Source organism: Arachis hypogaea, chromosome 11 (genome assembly GCF_003086295.3).
Source record: "Arachis hypogaea cultivar Tifrunner chromosome 11, arahy.Tifrunner.gnm2.J5K5, whole genome shotgun sequence".
Classification (NCBI taxonomy): domain Eukaryota; kingdom Viridiplantae; phylum Streptophyta; class Magnoliopsida; order Fabales; family Fabaceae; genus Arachis; species Arachis hypogaea.
In genome coordinates this window covers 29384999-29400574 of record NC_092046.1, presented here as the reverse complement: position 1 = coordinate 29400574, position 15576 = coordinate 29384999, and the positions used below count along the sequence as shown (strand labels likewise).

General features: G+C 33.0%; 1 protein-coding gene across 1 annotated transcript; it reads left to right on the top strand.

The window, feature by feature from the left end:
• Window positions 1-10874: 10874 nt before the first annotated feature.
• LOC112720599 (1-aminocyclopropane-1-carboxylate synthase CMA101) lies at window positions 10875-12961 on the top strand. Its single transcript, XM_025771591.2, has 2 exons — window positions 10875-11441; window positions 11658-12961. The coding sequence occupies exons 1-2, from the start codon at window positions 11002-11004 to the stop codon at window positions 12634-12636; spliced, it is 1419 nt and encodes a 472-aa protein (XP_025627376.1). The 5' UTR covers window positions 10875-11001; the 3' UTR covers window positions 12637-12961.
• Window positions 12962-15576: the final 2615 nt, after the last annotated feature.

Below are 15576 nucleotides of genomic sequence, written 5' to 3'. Positions count from 1 at the left end.
AGAAAAATACGATTCCTGTTGAAAAAGACATTGTAGAGACACCTGTAGTTGTCCAAAATTCTAATATAATGTTAACGCCAGAAGACGTTCAGGTACCTGAAAATTGTGAAAATGACGAGATCTCGATAAATTATGTCTTTATAGGAGAGAAATGGGACCGAAATAAGATAATTGTCAATGAAATATTTGCATATAATGTGGCATTGAATATCATGCATGAATGTAAGGATCTTGAGCCAAGATCAGTCGAAGAATGTCGACAAAGGAATGATTGGCCAAAATAGAAAGAAGCCATGAAGGCTGAGTTAGACTCACTTGCAAAACGTGAAGTCTTTGGACCTGTAGTCCGTACACCTGAAGATGTAAACCTGTTGGATACCGATGGGTATTTGTGAGAAAACGAGATGAGAGAAATGAAATTGTGCGCTACAAAGCCCGACTTGTGGCACAAGGTTTTTCACAAAGGCCCGGTATAGATTATGAAGAAACGTATTCCCCAGTAGTGGATGCGATAACATTGCGTTATTTGGTCAGTTTATCCGCATATGCATTTAATGGATGTGGTAACAGCCTATTTATACGGCTCATTAGATCGGGATATCTATATGAAAGTTCCTGAAGGACTAAAGATATCTAAACCATCCAATGAATATGCGCAAGGTTTATACTCAGCCAAATTGCAAAGATCTTTATATGGTCTAAAACAATCTGGACGAATGTGGTATAATCGTCTTACTGAGTATCTGGCAAAAAATGGATTCAAGAATGATGATATCTGTCCATGTGTTTTCATAAAGAAATCTACATCTGGATTCATTATAATTGCTGTGTACGTTGATGATTTAAATATCATTGGGACTCCTGAAGAGATTCCAACAATTATAAAAACTCTAAAAGAAGAGTTTGAGATGAAAGATCTAGGAAAGACTAAATTTTGTCTCGGCCTACAGATCGAGCATACAAAAGATGGGATCTTTATTCATCAAACAACATACACAGAGAAGATCTTGAAAAGATTTTATATGGATAAGTCACATCCCTTGAGTACCCTAATGATCGTAAGATCTTTGGATGTGAAAAATGATCAATTCCGTCCTAAAGAAGAAAATGAAGATATCCTTGGTCCAGAAGTACCATATCTTAGTGCCATTGGAGCGCTAATGTATCTTGCTAATAATATACGACCCGATATATCATTTGCTGTGAACCTACTAGCAATATATAGTTCCTCTCCAACCAGAAGATATTGGAGTGGAATCAAACAAATATTTCGATATCTTCATGGAACGGTTGATATGGGATTGTTTTATCCCTATGGATCCAAGTCACAATTAGTTGGCTATGCAGATGCTGGATACTTGTCTGATCCATATAAAGGGAGATCTCAAACAGGATACCTGTTCACATATGGTGAAACAACTATATCATGGAGGTCTACGAAACAGACGATAACAGCAACCTCCTCTAATCATGCTGAAATACTAGCAATTCATGAAGCTAGTCGCGAATGTTTTTGGCTGAGGAGCCTGGTTCAATATATTCTGTCATCATGTGGATTGATTGACCATAACATAGCTCCAACTGTCCTGTTTGAAGATAATACAGCATATATTGCTCAACTTAAAGGCGGATATATCAAAGGTGACAGAACAAAGCATATTTCTCCCAAATTCTTCTTCACTCATGATCTTCAAAATCAAGGGACAATTGATGTCCAACAGATCCGCTCAAGTGACAATCTGGCAGATTTGTTTACAAAGTCACTCCCAAAATCCTCCTTTGAAAGATTGGTACATGAGATTGGATGCGCCGATGATGTCGGCAAGAGGGGGAGACTGTACTCTTTTTTCCTTGGTAAAGTTTTTTTCCCATTGGGTTTTTCTTGACAAGGTTTTTAATGAGGCAGCCCCCATCACAAAGGATATTGTATTCTTTTTCCTTCACTAAGGTTTTTTTTTCCACTGGATTTTTCTTTAGTAAGGTTTTAACGAGGCAATAATCCTAAATGGTCATCCAAGGGGAGTATTGTGATAAGAAGCTGAGTTGGATACCCATTATTATATGGGCGGCTCAGTTTCTCAATGAAGGAAATTTTTGTTTTCAATAAATGAAGTGTGGAAAAATAATGTTCCATATGTGTATAAATAGAGGCTTAAGCCTCTGATGACATACATCAATAACAACAACATTCTCTCTCTCTCTTTTACTATTCTCTCTCTTATATACTTTATTTTAATATTATTCAATACATAATTATATCTATTATATTGATATAGTAATTCTAGTGAACATTACTACTAGAGCTATCTAATTATATTTTCTTTATTTTATATTTATTACCTCTTTCTTATTTATTTATTTAGTTACTTTATAACAGTATTGTTATAATAAAATTAACAAGAATGTTATATGCATTAATTTTTATATTTTTTATTTTTATTTTAATATTAAAAATAATTGGTAAGAGATGAAAGAAAAATATTTATAAAAAGGTGTAAAAAACATATATGAATAATAATATAAATGTTATTCTTTAAAAAATAATTCAAAAAAAGGTAGAAAAAAAAGAAGGGACCTTCTTTTTTATTTAAAAATGTACAAGAATTAGGTGAAAATTAAATTTGTTTTGGTTTAAATCTGATCCTAAATATTAATTAGATATATTTTTGAGATTCTTATCCAACTTTAAATTTGAGAAATTATTATTACTTTCGGATCACAATAAACTTGGTCTAAACTACCTAAAAAATAATATTTAAACTAAGTATGAACATATTTTAAGTCACACAATAAGTTTAACTTACATATTACAATTTTATCAACAACAAATCATTATATTATTTTATAACAGGATGCATTTTTGCGCCAAACATGCTGACGTGGCATTTCGGTAACATTTTATATACATTTTTCTTCTCTGATAGAGTAATGGTTAATTGAAACTGAATTAGTTAAGCCAAGCTGAGTCAACAGAGTTAGTTACACACTCTCTCAGTTAGAATAGTTACAAGTTAGTTGTCATTAGGCTCAATATATATAGCCAGTTGTTAGTTACAAAGCGTGCTATAATAGTTCAATTCACCTTTACCAAATCAGTGAAACCCTTCTCGCTTCTTCTTTAATTCTCTCTTCTTTTTCCAATTCTACTACACCTGTTCTTCTCTTTCAATTAGGCACTGATACGTTAAATGGTATTAGAGTTGTGGTTCGTTCAATCGTCATAGAGGTAAATACAGGAATAGCTGAAGCTCATGTTCAGCACGAACCTAACTTCACATCCTTACTGATTTCGATGAAACTTGATGAAGACAACTTTTTCCAATGAAAAGATCAATCAGAATCGACAATCGAAGAACACGATCTGTTAGCACACATCACATGAGAAGGTATTCCAGCTTAGTACACAATTTCAGGAGAAAAGAATCCAGAATTTGCGAGGTAAAAGTGGCAAGATGCTCTGCTCAAATCTTGGTTGTTGGCATCAATGACCAAGCCTTTCACTACCCGAATGGTAGGTTGCTTGTACACATATCAGGTATGGAGAAAGTTTGAAGATCACTTTGTGTCACAAATTAGAGTAAGAATTCTGCAATTAAAAAACAAACTAAGTAGCATTAAAATTGGAAGTTCTGCCAGTAGCTATTTATTAGAAATTAAATAAACAATAAATACGTTAGCCTCAGTTAGAGAACCATTCAGGAAAAGTGACTATGTCAGTATCGTACTCAATGGCTTAACGGAGGAATATGGACCATTGATTACATCTCTAGTTTCGCGATCGTCTAGTGTCTCGGTTGAAGAGTTAGAGTCTTTACTTCTTGCACATGAAAGTATGATGAAAAGATTCAGGAGGTCAGATATGTTAATTCAAGCAAATGTAGCTCAGTATTCAAAAAGTTATGGAGGTCGAGGGCATTTCATGGGTGACTTTAGAGGATGAGGTGGAAGAATGATGAAAGGTGGTTTCTCTAGCAATGAAAGAAGATCATAAGGAAGATCTGAGGGAGGAATCTATGACAATGATAGAAGATTTAATAGTGGCGGTCAAAATAAAAGACGATATGATGGTGGAAGTAGCAGACTATTTGCCAGCTATGTGATAAGGTTGGCCACATAGCTCGCAGATGCTGGTTCAGGTATGATTCGTCATGTGAAAATGAAAGATAGAATTTAAGATCAGGTTATGAGCATACAGAAGCCCGGTCACAGCCACAGGCTCACTTGAGTGCTCTATAAATACTATCCACTAACTATGATCAAAACTGGTATTTGGACATTGGTGCTATACACCATATGATTCCAAATTTTTAAAATGTGATGAACAATAAAAGCTATGAAGGCTCAGAACAAGTAATTGTGGGAAACGGAACAAGTTTGCAAATAATTTCTATTGAAAATCCCATTTTAAAATTGATTTGAGTTCTAGGAAGTTCTTGTTACAAAAACTGCTACATGTTCCTAAAATAACCAAAATTCTTTTGAGTGTGTATTAATTCTATTGTGATAACAAGGTGCTTTTTGAGTTTGATGTTCATGGTTGTTGTGTCAAATCACAGGAAACCAAAGAGTTAATTTTATAGGGTAAAAAATTGATAAGAGAATGTATAAGTTTGTCAAATTATCTTTTTCAATAAGTCCAGCTGCTTACAACTCTATCATGTCCACAACTGAGCAATTTTTCTTGTGGCATGCAAGGTTAGGCATGCAGCAAATAAAGTAGTTGGTGTAGTCTTGAAAGATTGTAATTTGTTATTTGTTGAGAATAAAGATCCTTGTACAGCTTGTAGCATAGGCAAGTCACACCAATTACCATTTTCAATTTCACTTGGCTTTATCTAATTAGAGCATGATCACAACTCAAATCAGTTTTCTTTAATTTCCAAAAGATGGTTGAATTACAATTTGGTACAAAAAATTAAATTGTTTCAGTTTGATAATGCTACTAAGTATGTCAGTTTATCAAAGGAGTTATAATCACAAGGGATCAGTCACAGATTTTCATGCCCTCACATCCGTCAACAGAATAGAACTGCAGAGCACAAACACAGGCATGTAGTAAAGATGCGGATGACACTAATGGCTGGTTCTGGAGTGCCAATGCAATATTGGGGTGATGCTTTCTTTACTGCAGCTCAACTCATCAATATTCTACCAACACCAACCTTGGAAAACATGTCTCCAACAGAGAGCTACTTGGTAAGAAGCCAGACTATAGCTGTCTACGGGTGTTTGGCTGTCTTTGCTTTCCTCATCTGTGGCCGTTCAATCGTCACAAGGTTGAATTTCAGTCAGCACCCTGTGTGTTTTTAGGATATAGTACTGATCATAAAGGGTACAAGTATCTCACACCAGAAGGCAAAGTGGTGATCACATGAAATATTGTGTTCAATGAGATGCAAGTTTTCTTCAAAAATGGAAATCATCTCGTGGATGTCATTGATAAGTAGAGTAGTTTTGAGTTAGTTCCAACAATGCCAGCTATTCCCTTGATCCCCAACCCTCCCCTATCTCCACAAGCTCAGGACATTCACTCTTCTCCAAGACCCCTACCTCCATCACATGTCACAGATCATTCGGCAGCTTCTCAACACTCTTCTCAATTTTTCATAAATACCACCCAACCCTCTGTCCACTGCCAACCACTCTCAGCTCCATCCCTAGCCCCAATTTTCCCTATGGCATCTCCACTCACCATCTCTCAGCGAGCACTCTCAACCACACTTATCCCTGTGCCCATTTTAGCCAATTATTCTCCCTAGTTGTCAACCTGCGCCCAGTGCCCACACCCAAAATATACACCCTATGACCACACAAAGTAAGTCTGGCAATCTTCGATCGAAAGCTTATCACACTGCAATTGAGCCATGATCAGTGAAGGAGGCTATGGTTCACCCGAAATGGAAGGAAGCCATAGATAATGAATATCAAGCACTGCTAAAGAATAAGACATGGCAGCTTGTACCTCTACCAGAGGACTGAGAAGCTATTGGCAGCAAGTGGGTCTTTAGAGTTAAGTACAACTCCAATGGCACACTCCAAAAGTACATGGCCAAGCTGGTTGTCCAAGGCTTCTCTCAGAGACCTAGATTTGATTTTACTAAAACCTACAACCCGGTAGTTAAACCAACTTCAATCAGATTAGTCTTGACCATTGCATTAGCAAACTATTGATCTATTAGACAATCGGATGTAAATAATGCATTTTTGCATAGAGAGTTGCTTGAGGATGTGTACATGCGATAGTCACAAGGCTATGTGCAAGGTGATGGAAAGTTGGTCTGCAAACTTACCAAGGCATTGTATGGTTTCAAACAGGCTCCAAGGGCCTGGTGCCATAAGCGGTCTATAACTCTGCATCAACTTGGATTCTCTGCCACAACTTTTGATGTTTCAGTCTTCACCAAATTGGATGCCAATGTCACCACCTTTGTTCTTGTGTATGTAGATGATGTGATCATCACTGGAAGCTCAACCAGTGCTATGACTGCTGTGGTGAATAAGCTGAATTGCAAGTTTGCACTCAAAGATATAGGGAACCTTCATTACTTTCTCAGTATTCAAGTTAGCATGAGTAAGGGTGGAGGACTATTACTCAGCCAAGAGAAATATGTCAATGATTTACTGGGTAAGGCAGGTATGATAGGCTGCAAACCTTATAGAACAGCTCTTCCATCATCACTAAAAATCTCTCAGTTTGATGGTGATAAGTTTGATGAACTAGCACTTTATCGATCAATGGTAGGCAGTCTTCAGTATCTCTCAGTTCATGTAGGACCCATTGGAGTCACATTGATAACTAGTAAAAAGAATCCTCAGGTATGTGAGTGGCACAATCAAATATGGCTTACATCTCCGCAGGAATGATTCTTTGAATATCACAGTCTATTGTGATTCAGACTGGGGGGAGGCCCTGATGATAGAAAGTCGACTAGTGGTATGTGTGTTTTTTTAGAAAATAATTTAATTTCTTGGTCATCTAAGAAGCAGTCTGTGGTAGCCAGGTCAAGCACGGAGGCTGAATACAGAGCTATAACGGATCTGGTTGCAGAACTAATTTGGATCAAGAACATGTTAAGTGAGTTAAGGGTCATAGTTTTCACTCCTACCATATACTGTGATAACCTAAGTGCTGTGCTTTTGGTAGCCAACCCTATTCTACATTCAAAATCTAAACACTTTGAAACTAATATTCACTTTGTGAGGGATTATGTCATAAAGAAAGTAGTGCAAGTCAGTCATGTTCCAGAGTCTGTTTAGTTGGCAGACATTCTTACAAAGGCAATCCTCTAGATTGTTTGACAGTGCTAGAGCAAGGTTAAATATTGAGCCAAATATGTCATGCAATGCCACTGCTGAAGGAGCAGCAGAAACAGTTCATGAGCTAAACATGCCTAATAATGAAGACATTCTGCAGAATGGCAGAGAAAGCTTAGAGGCCTTAGTAGCAAGGTGCATGATAGAGTAATGGTTAAGCTAAAACTGAATTAGTTAAGCCAAGCTGAATCAACAGAGTTAGTTACACACGCTCTCAGTTAGATTAGTTACAAGCTAGCTGTCATTAGACTCAATATATATAGCCAGCTATTAGTTACAAAGCGTGATACAATAGTTCAATTCACCTTTACCAAATTAGTGAAACCCTTCTCTCTTCTTCTTCTTCAATTCTCTTTTTGTGTTCCCATTCTACTACTCTTGTTCTTCTCTTCCAATTAGGCACTAATACATTACATTCTCAACCATTTCTTAAAAAATATTTTATAATCAATCATACACAAATTAATATTTAATAATTATTTATGTTGAAATTTGTCAATATTCTAATATTATATTTCATATTTCTTTAGCAATTTGATTATGATTTTTTCTTATATTTCAGTGAATCAATCATCAATAATCAATAATTCTAATGCTACAACAAATTACATTCCGATACGGTGATACCAGACATACTAATGTAGCACATGTATTCTGATACTAATTTGGATACTTCTCTCTTCTCAACTATTTTTAGAAAAGTATTATGTAATTAATCATATGCAAATTAATATTTAATGATTAATTATGTTAAAATTTATTAATAATTTTAATATTTTATTTCATATATTTTTAATAATTATCATTATTCTTTTCATATTTTTGTGAATCAATAATTCTAATATTTTATTTTATTTTTGTTATATATAGTGTTTTATTTTATTATTTATGGACGTAAATTTTTAGAGTTAAGTATGTTGACGTGATGCATTCTGATGTCAGTCTACATGTTAATGCTATTTTTGAAAAATATTATGTATTAAATAATTAAATTCGTTAATTTTTAATAATTAATATATAAGTTCTTTGTGAATTTTTTTATTTGATAGATTTATTAACATATAACAACTTTTTTGTTATTAAATATAAAATTTTGTGAATTTTTTTTATTTTATAGATTGTGTGGTATTAGTAAAAATAACAAAAACTATATAAAGTTATTTCGTATAAGATAAATATATTTATAAATAACTTATTTTAGAAAAACATATTTCGGATATAAATATAAAAAAATGGACTTTTTTTCTACATACGGATATATATACACACTAGTATTAAACTAAATTTCTAAATGTTTTATAATACAACTTTAGTAAGAGCATAAAGAATTAACTTTTATACTTAAATATACTATCTTAATTAATTAGTTATATTTCATCAGTATTAGTAATTATTACTAGAATTAGAAAAAGTATGGGATGGAGTGGGAACGCGGCCTGTCCTATTTTTCATAATTCCAAAATTTCTAATCTCAACTAGATTAGGTCAGGTGACTCAAATATTTGGTCTTGTTCTGATTGAGTAATTTAACTGAGTAAAATTGTTTTAAGTTCCAAGTTGATCGAATTAAAGAAAATCAGACCAAATAATATATATAACCCAAACCAACTAAACAGAATCTTTAGAATGAACCGGGCTGCATGCACCCCTAAGATTGTTGAGGGAAGGAGGAGGGGCACTCATTTGGCCAATTGGAAGAAGGGTTAAAAGGCATGTTCAAGAAAATATCCGACACATATCGTTTCGTTGTTGGTGCAACCAGGGAGCATATGGACCATGCCACGGCCATGAATAGAGCCAAAGCTTCTAAATTAAGTCTTTCATAGTCCTTGCACTGTGGGTCACCACTCACTCATTTTCAATTAAATAATCTTATTCTTATGTATATACTTATAGTTAGTATCATTTCACATTGCCTTATACTCAATTTTATACTTTTTAACAAATTAGCTAACATATGCTCTTGTTTGTTAAGAATACTAAACTAAAGAGATTTTAGGAAGAAATTAAGTAAGGGAACTCAAAATCTTAAAATAGTAAATTAATCGATCTCTCATCTTATAAATTTTTTATTTTTTTATTCTTTTCAATGTGAAACTAATTTTATACACTCCTCACACTTGCAACATTAATATCATAGGCTATAAGATGATGAAGTTTTTTAAAACTCAATAAATAACTAGAAAAATACTTACAACAACAAAAACAAAAGTTGTGTTCTTATGTTTTAAGCATTTACACTTTGTGTCATTTTATTTTTTTTTTGGGGCATATAACCACCAAAGGAAACATGATTGTTTTCTCTTTATTTTGCTGTCGGTATGGCGTTATCAGTTGCTCCCTACAAAGTCTTTACTACCATATCCTCTTGGTCCAAAGTAACATCCCTCTTGTCTCTTGGTGTTTTTAACTGCTGCTAATTCAACCGTATCAAACATTCAAACTGATCCTAGTAATGGAAATATAAAATATAAGTTTAAAAATCGATATATAATAAAATGTTGAGAACAAACAAAGGAAAACATTCAATAATTTAATTGACTCGAAATGAAGTAGAAAATCCCACGCGAGATTCTACCCGGTGGGAAACACTTTCCACAAAGGGTGTGTTTTAGTTTTGGCACATTATTTATTATTGACTCATACTAGAGAGCGTGGACTTCGCATGACATGCTTGGGCCGGTGGGACAAACCGCGTTTAATAAATTAATGTACATCTACTGCTTTTAACTACATATTTTTCTTTAATTAATTTTCACAATATTATAAAAACAAAAATATTATTTAAACACTAAAATTAATCACCAATACATTTATATATAAATATATGTGTAGTTTAATTTATTTTCAATATATATTTATATTTTAACATATATTTTTTACTAATACTGACTTTAATAACTAATTTTAATGTATATATAATATTACTTTTATAAAAATAATATATTATATAATATTTTATATTATTCCTTTTAGAATATACTCTTTCAGTTAATTGATTTAATTAAACGAGTAATCAATTCAATCCTCAACTTAATTAAATATTAAAAATATAAATCTCATTATATATATATATATATATATATATATATATATATATATAATTGTTTGTTAATGAATAATAAATTTTTAAATAAAATTTAAACTTAATAAATTAATTTTTAATTAATCAAAAATTTTAGAATAAATTAAAAAAATATATAGTCTCTTATTTTCTATCTTAAATATATATAGCTAATGAGCTATAAAACTTATATTATGCTAGTGATTACTATAGTGTTTTATACATAGTGTCTAATTTACTAAAATAGATAATAAATTAATATTTAATAAATTTTAAATATTTAATTTTTATTCAAAAAAATAATTTATACAATTTAAAAAAACAAAATAAAAATCATAAAATTCACCTTAAATATTCAATAATATTTCTTGATTCACATCTCTCTCTTCACGTTAAGAAAATTTTTTATTTTATTAAAAATGTGCCTTTGGCCATATTGCCACGTATGATTTGGGGTTTGCATAATATAAATATGCCCCTTCCATGCTACTTCACCCATCAATTCATCACCAAGATTTCATCTCAAAACCTTGGATAGCTCTCTGTAACACTCTCTTTCTCCAAAACATTCTTTCTTCCTTCAAAGAAGTTCATCATTCCACACATCTCAACCTCAAGCAGAAATGAGGCTCTTGTCTACAAAAGCAACGTGCAATAGCCATGGCCAAGACTCTTCATACTTCCTAGGATGGCAAGAATACGAAAAAAACCCCTATGACGAGATTCTCAACCCCAAAGGAATCATCCAAATGGGTCTCGCAGAGAACCAGCTCTCTTTCGATCTCTTGGAGTCATGGCTCGCCAAGAACCCGGACGTATCTGGGTTCAAGCGAGACGGAAAATCCATTTTCCGTGAGCTCGCTCTCTTCCAAGACTACCATGGCCTCTCTTCTTTTAAAGAGGCAATGGTAGATTTTATGGCTGAGATAAGAGGTAACAGAGTTACCTTTGATCCCGACCATATGGTCCTTACCGCTGGCTCCACCTCTGCCAACGAGACCCTCATGTTCTGCCTTGCCGAAAAAGGAGATGCCTTCCTCCTACCCACCCCTTACTACCCAGGGTGCGTTTATCAAACTCTTTCTAAGGAAACTAAATAATATATACTTTAAATCCTAATAAGTCGTATTCAAACTAGTATTATTTTCTAAAACTTTTTGATTTTTTATTCCCTGAATGTTATCCAAAAAATCAATCAACTTCATGCTCTCATTATCCTACGTTTGAGATGCTATTATTATTGCACATTTTTCTGAACGTGTTTTGCAATTATGTGCAGATTCGATAGAGACCTAAAATGGAGAACTGGGGTGGAAATTGTTCCCATACACTGTTCAAGCGACAACAACTTCAAAATCACTGAGTCAGCACTTGAACAAGCATACGAAGAAGCACAAAAGCTCAACCTCAACGTGAAGGGCATTTTGGTCACAAACCCTTCAAACCCCTTAGGCACCACATTATCCCTGGAAGAGTTGAACCTCCTCGTTGACTTCATCAGCGGCCACAAGAACATGCACTTAATCAGCGACGAGATTTACTCCGGGACAGTTTTTAACTCCCCAGGCTTTGTCAGCGTCATGGAAGTCCTCAACAACCGTTTTTCCGACGCTGACGAAGCCATTTGGGACAGAGTTCACGTTGTTTACAGCCTGTCCAAGGACTTGGGCTTGCCGGGTTTCCGCGTGGGCTGCATATACTCCGAGAACGACACCGTGGTCGCCGCGGCGACCAAGATGTCAAGCTTCGGCCTGGTGTCTTCCCAAACCCAGTACCTCTTGTCCGCCATGCTGGCAGACAAGAAGTTCACCAGAAAATACCTGGTGGAGAATCAGAAGAGGCTCAGAAGACGTCAGAAGATGCTTGTTTCGGGGCTCGAAAAATTCGGCATCAAGTGCCTAGAAAACAATGCTGGGTTGTTCTGTTGGGTTGATATGAGGCACTTGTTGAAATCAAACACATTCGAAGCAGAGATGGATCTATGGAAGAGGATTGTGTATGATGTGAAGCTAAACATATCGCCGGGATCTTCGTGCCACTGCTCGGAGCCAGGGTGGTTCAGGGTGTGCTTTGCTAACATGTCGGAGCAGACTCTGAAACTCGCCATGAAGCGGTTGAAGAGCTTCGTGGCAGAGTTGTCGTCCTCCTCCGACAATGGCGATAACAAAGCTCATCAGTCTAAAAGAAAGTCTCTCACAAAGTGGGTTTTCCGGTTATCATCTCGTGATCATCGTCAACGTGATCAAGAAGAACGTTAACCTGGTTATTGATTCATCTTCATGATAGTATAACTTGTGCGTGAAATATGGATACATGCACATAAAATTAAACCACTTCAAAAATTTTTTTCTTTTTTTAAAAAAAAAGGATTTTTAACCGGCTCCCCAGTTATTTTTGGGAGGAGTAGTTATTCGATGGAAAATGTATCATTTTATGTTTTATAATTTGTAGAGAGAAAGCACTCTGTCCATTTTTTGGATATGAAGTGTGAGGATTTTAGTCAGCCAGGTCTATTGTAAGTTTGATATCCCCTGCCACATGGATTATTATTGGTATCATCAATGAAAGTTGATTTATATACTATTATTATACTATTTTATATTGTTATTATTATTGTTTAGAATTTTTAATTAATATACTATATATGTTCTCCTAGCATATTTGAAAAGGTTAATGGCTACATTTAGAGTTGAACTTCTAGTTTTGTCCCTAGATTAACTAACATAGAGATTTTGGTTAGCGTATATGATCCTTATGTATAATATGTAAAGGTTGGTTTTCGGTTATAGTATTTTATATTATAAATATAATCATCCATATATTTATTTTATCATCTTAAATTATTAAAAAATATAATTATTTATTTTTTTCTATTAATTTATTTTTTTTTTAAAAACAATTTCATAACATAACATCAAAATTACTACAACCTAAAAATCTAGAATTCAATATTTGTTGACTTTAAAAAAATTTAGTATAAAACAAATAAAAAATTTATATAAATTCAAAAAAAATCTTAGATAAAAAAAGTGTTAAGAATATAACTATTTATATTTTTTTAATCAACTAAAACTTCTTAAAAAAAAATCCTTCTTGACACATATTTCTTTACTTCCTTTTTTATTAGTTACGATTTAGTTAATATGTGCTTTTGTTATTAATAATTAAAAAACTTATTATAAAAAAATTATGTAAATTTAATTTTTAATGTAGTTATTGTGTTTACTTAAATAAAATATTTAAAATTTTTTATTAATAGTAATTTTAATTTATACTCTAGAGACAATAAAATAATTTAAAATTATTTTATTTAATTTAATATTTATAAATTTATATTTTTAATATTCAAAAGTATATATTTATTATATTTAATATTATATATTTATTTTAAAAATAATTAGTATATATAAAATAAAATAATTTAAGATTTTTTTGTGACTATTTTAGACTGATTTTGACTGAACATTTGTAGTGCCTAAATCCTATCAGTTAAAGTACAACAGTTAATAATGGCATGTGTAGGACACGCACATTGTCATTCATCACATAAAACGAAAGAGCTAACGTATACGTAATTAATGAATGGTACCGGCGACATAAACGGCTACAGACGGTGGATTGGGCCGCCGACGTTAGCGGCTCGTCTTCCACAAACCGACCTTTCTAATAATTACCCTTTCTTTTTATTCTTTTTCACTGTTTTCAACCAAACAGTTTTCAAGGTCAAGGCGTAGGATAGGGAGAAACTTGCATTGTACTGTGTGGCACAGAGAGCCACAGAAGTCAACAAACTACGGTTAATATATTAAGAATTTTATTTTTATATAATATCAACGTGTGTAAAATTATTTCTACGGTAATACAGAAATTTCTACTTTAGTAGTGTGTATACATGGGGTGGCAACATGTACTCTACCTGCGGATATCCAATTTGACCGCACTCGGTTGAATAGGGTTGCTAATTCGATCTGCAGCAAGTAGAGTAGGGTGTGGGTAGGATTTTTGTGTGGGTCGGGTAGGGTGCGGGTTGAGCCTCAACCCTACCCAATCAACCCGCACTCTATATATGTATATGTTATATACTTATATAAAAATATATTTTAAGTAGATGTTGAACTAAAGACTTCTCACTAAATACAAAATATCTTTAGTCATTAAAAAAATATCATTAATTGATAATTTAATAAATTTTTTTTTTACATAAAAGTCCGTTCTATTTTAAATTGTCATCAAGTTATATAATAGCGTTGCATTTTTTTTTTGTAACCCGCAGGTAAGATTGGATACCCGCGTATTAAGAGCGGGTATGATTAGGGTTGAGATATTCTCAACCCGCGAGTCGGGTAATAAAATCTCAATCCGCGAATAGAATTAAGGTTGACTCCAAACTCTATCTTACTCTACCCATTGCCACTCCTATATGTACACAATAACCACATAAAAGAAATATTTAGTCTCTTCGTTTTGTTTCGAAGTAATCGTCCTAGACTAAAACATATATATTACGAAAAGTAATAAATGAATTTTAGTAATACTCTTTAAACATACATCACGAATAAAAAGAATTACCTTTAGATAATAAATTAACATACATAATTAATTTTTATTTTCAATAATCATATTTAATTTTTTGTGAGTATTTTGATTATCATACAATTGATTTAAAATTATTGTTAGATATATAATTATTGTATTAATTAGAAATATAATTATTTATATATATTTTTTATCATTTAATTTAGAAAAAATGTATGGTAATCATTATGATGAGAAAAAAATTTTAATATTATAAGTAAACAATTACTTTTTATACATAACTTATATATCGAAATTAAATTTAATATTTAATACGTAACTTTAAGGTTTTTACTTTTTAGTAACTTGCTAGAGTAACTAATCATAACTTTTTGTTACAATATTTTATAATAAATACTTTGTTATATTTGACAAGTGTCCTGGCAAATATTCATAGGTTAAGAATAGGTTGAAGAATAATGAAGCTCCAACTTTGTTCTCTTGAACGGTAAGAAAGGGCTATGTGATGTGCTGGAAAGTGGAAACCAAGTGAGGAAGAAAAAAACTGTAGGGAGCTAAGAGGAAGAGGAGTTGAAGTTAAATAATCTTGAAAATTTAATTCTGGTCAACCACTATGCAATCTGAAAGTGCGCAAGAATTACTTGCAAGAAATCAACCTTTTT

Coding starts and splice junctions, on each gene's coding strand:
- LOC112720599 (XM_025771591.2), top strand. CDS start 11,002: ATGAGGCTCTTGTCTACAAAAGCAACGTGCAATAGCCATGGCCAAGAC. Junction 11,442..11,657: donor CCCACCCCTTACTACCCAGG/GTGCGTTTATCA, acceptor AATTATGTGCAG/ATTCGATAGAGACCTAAAAT.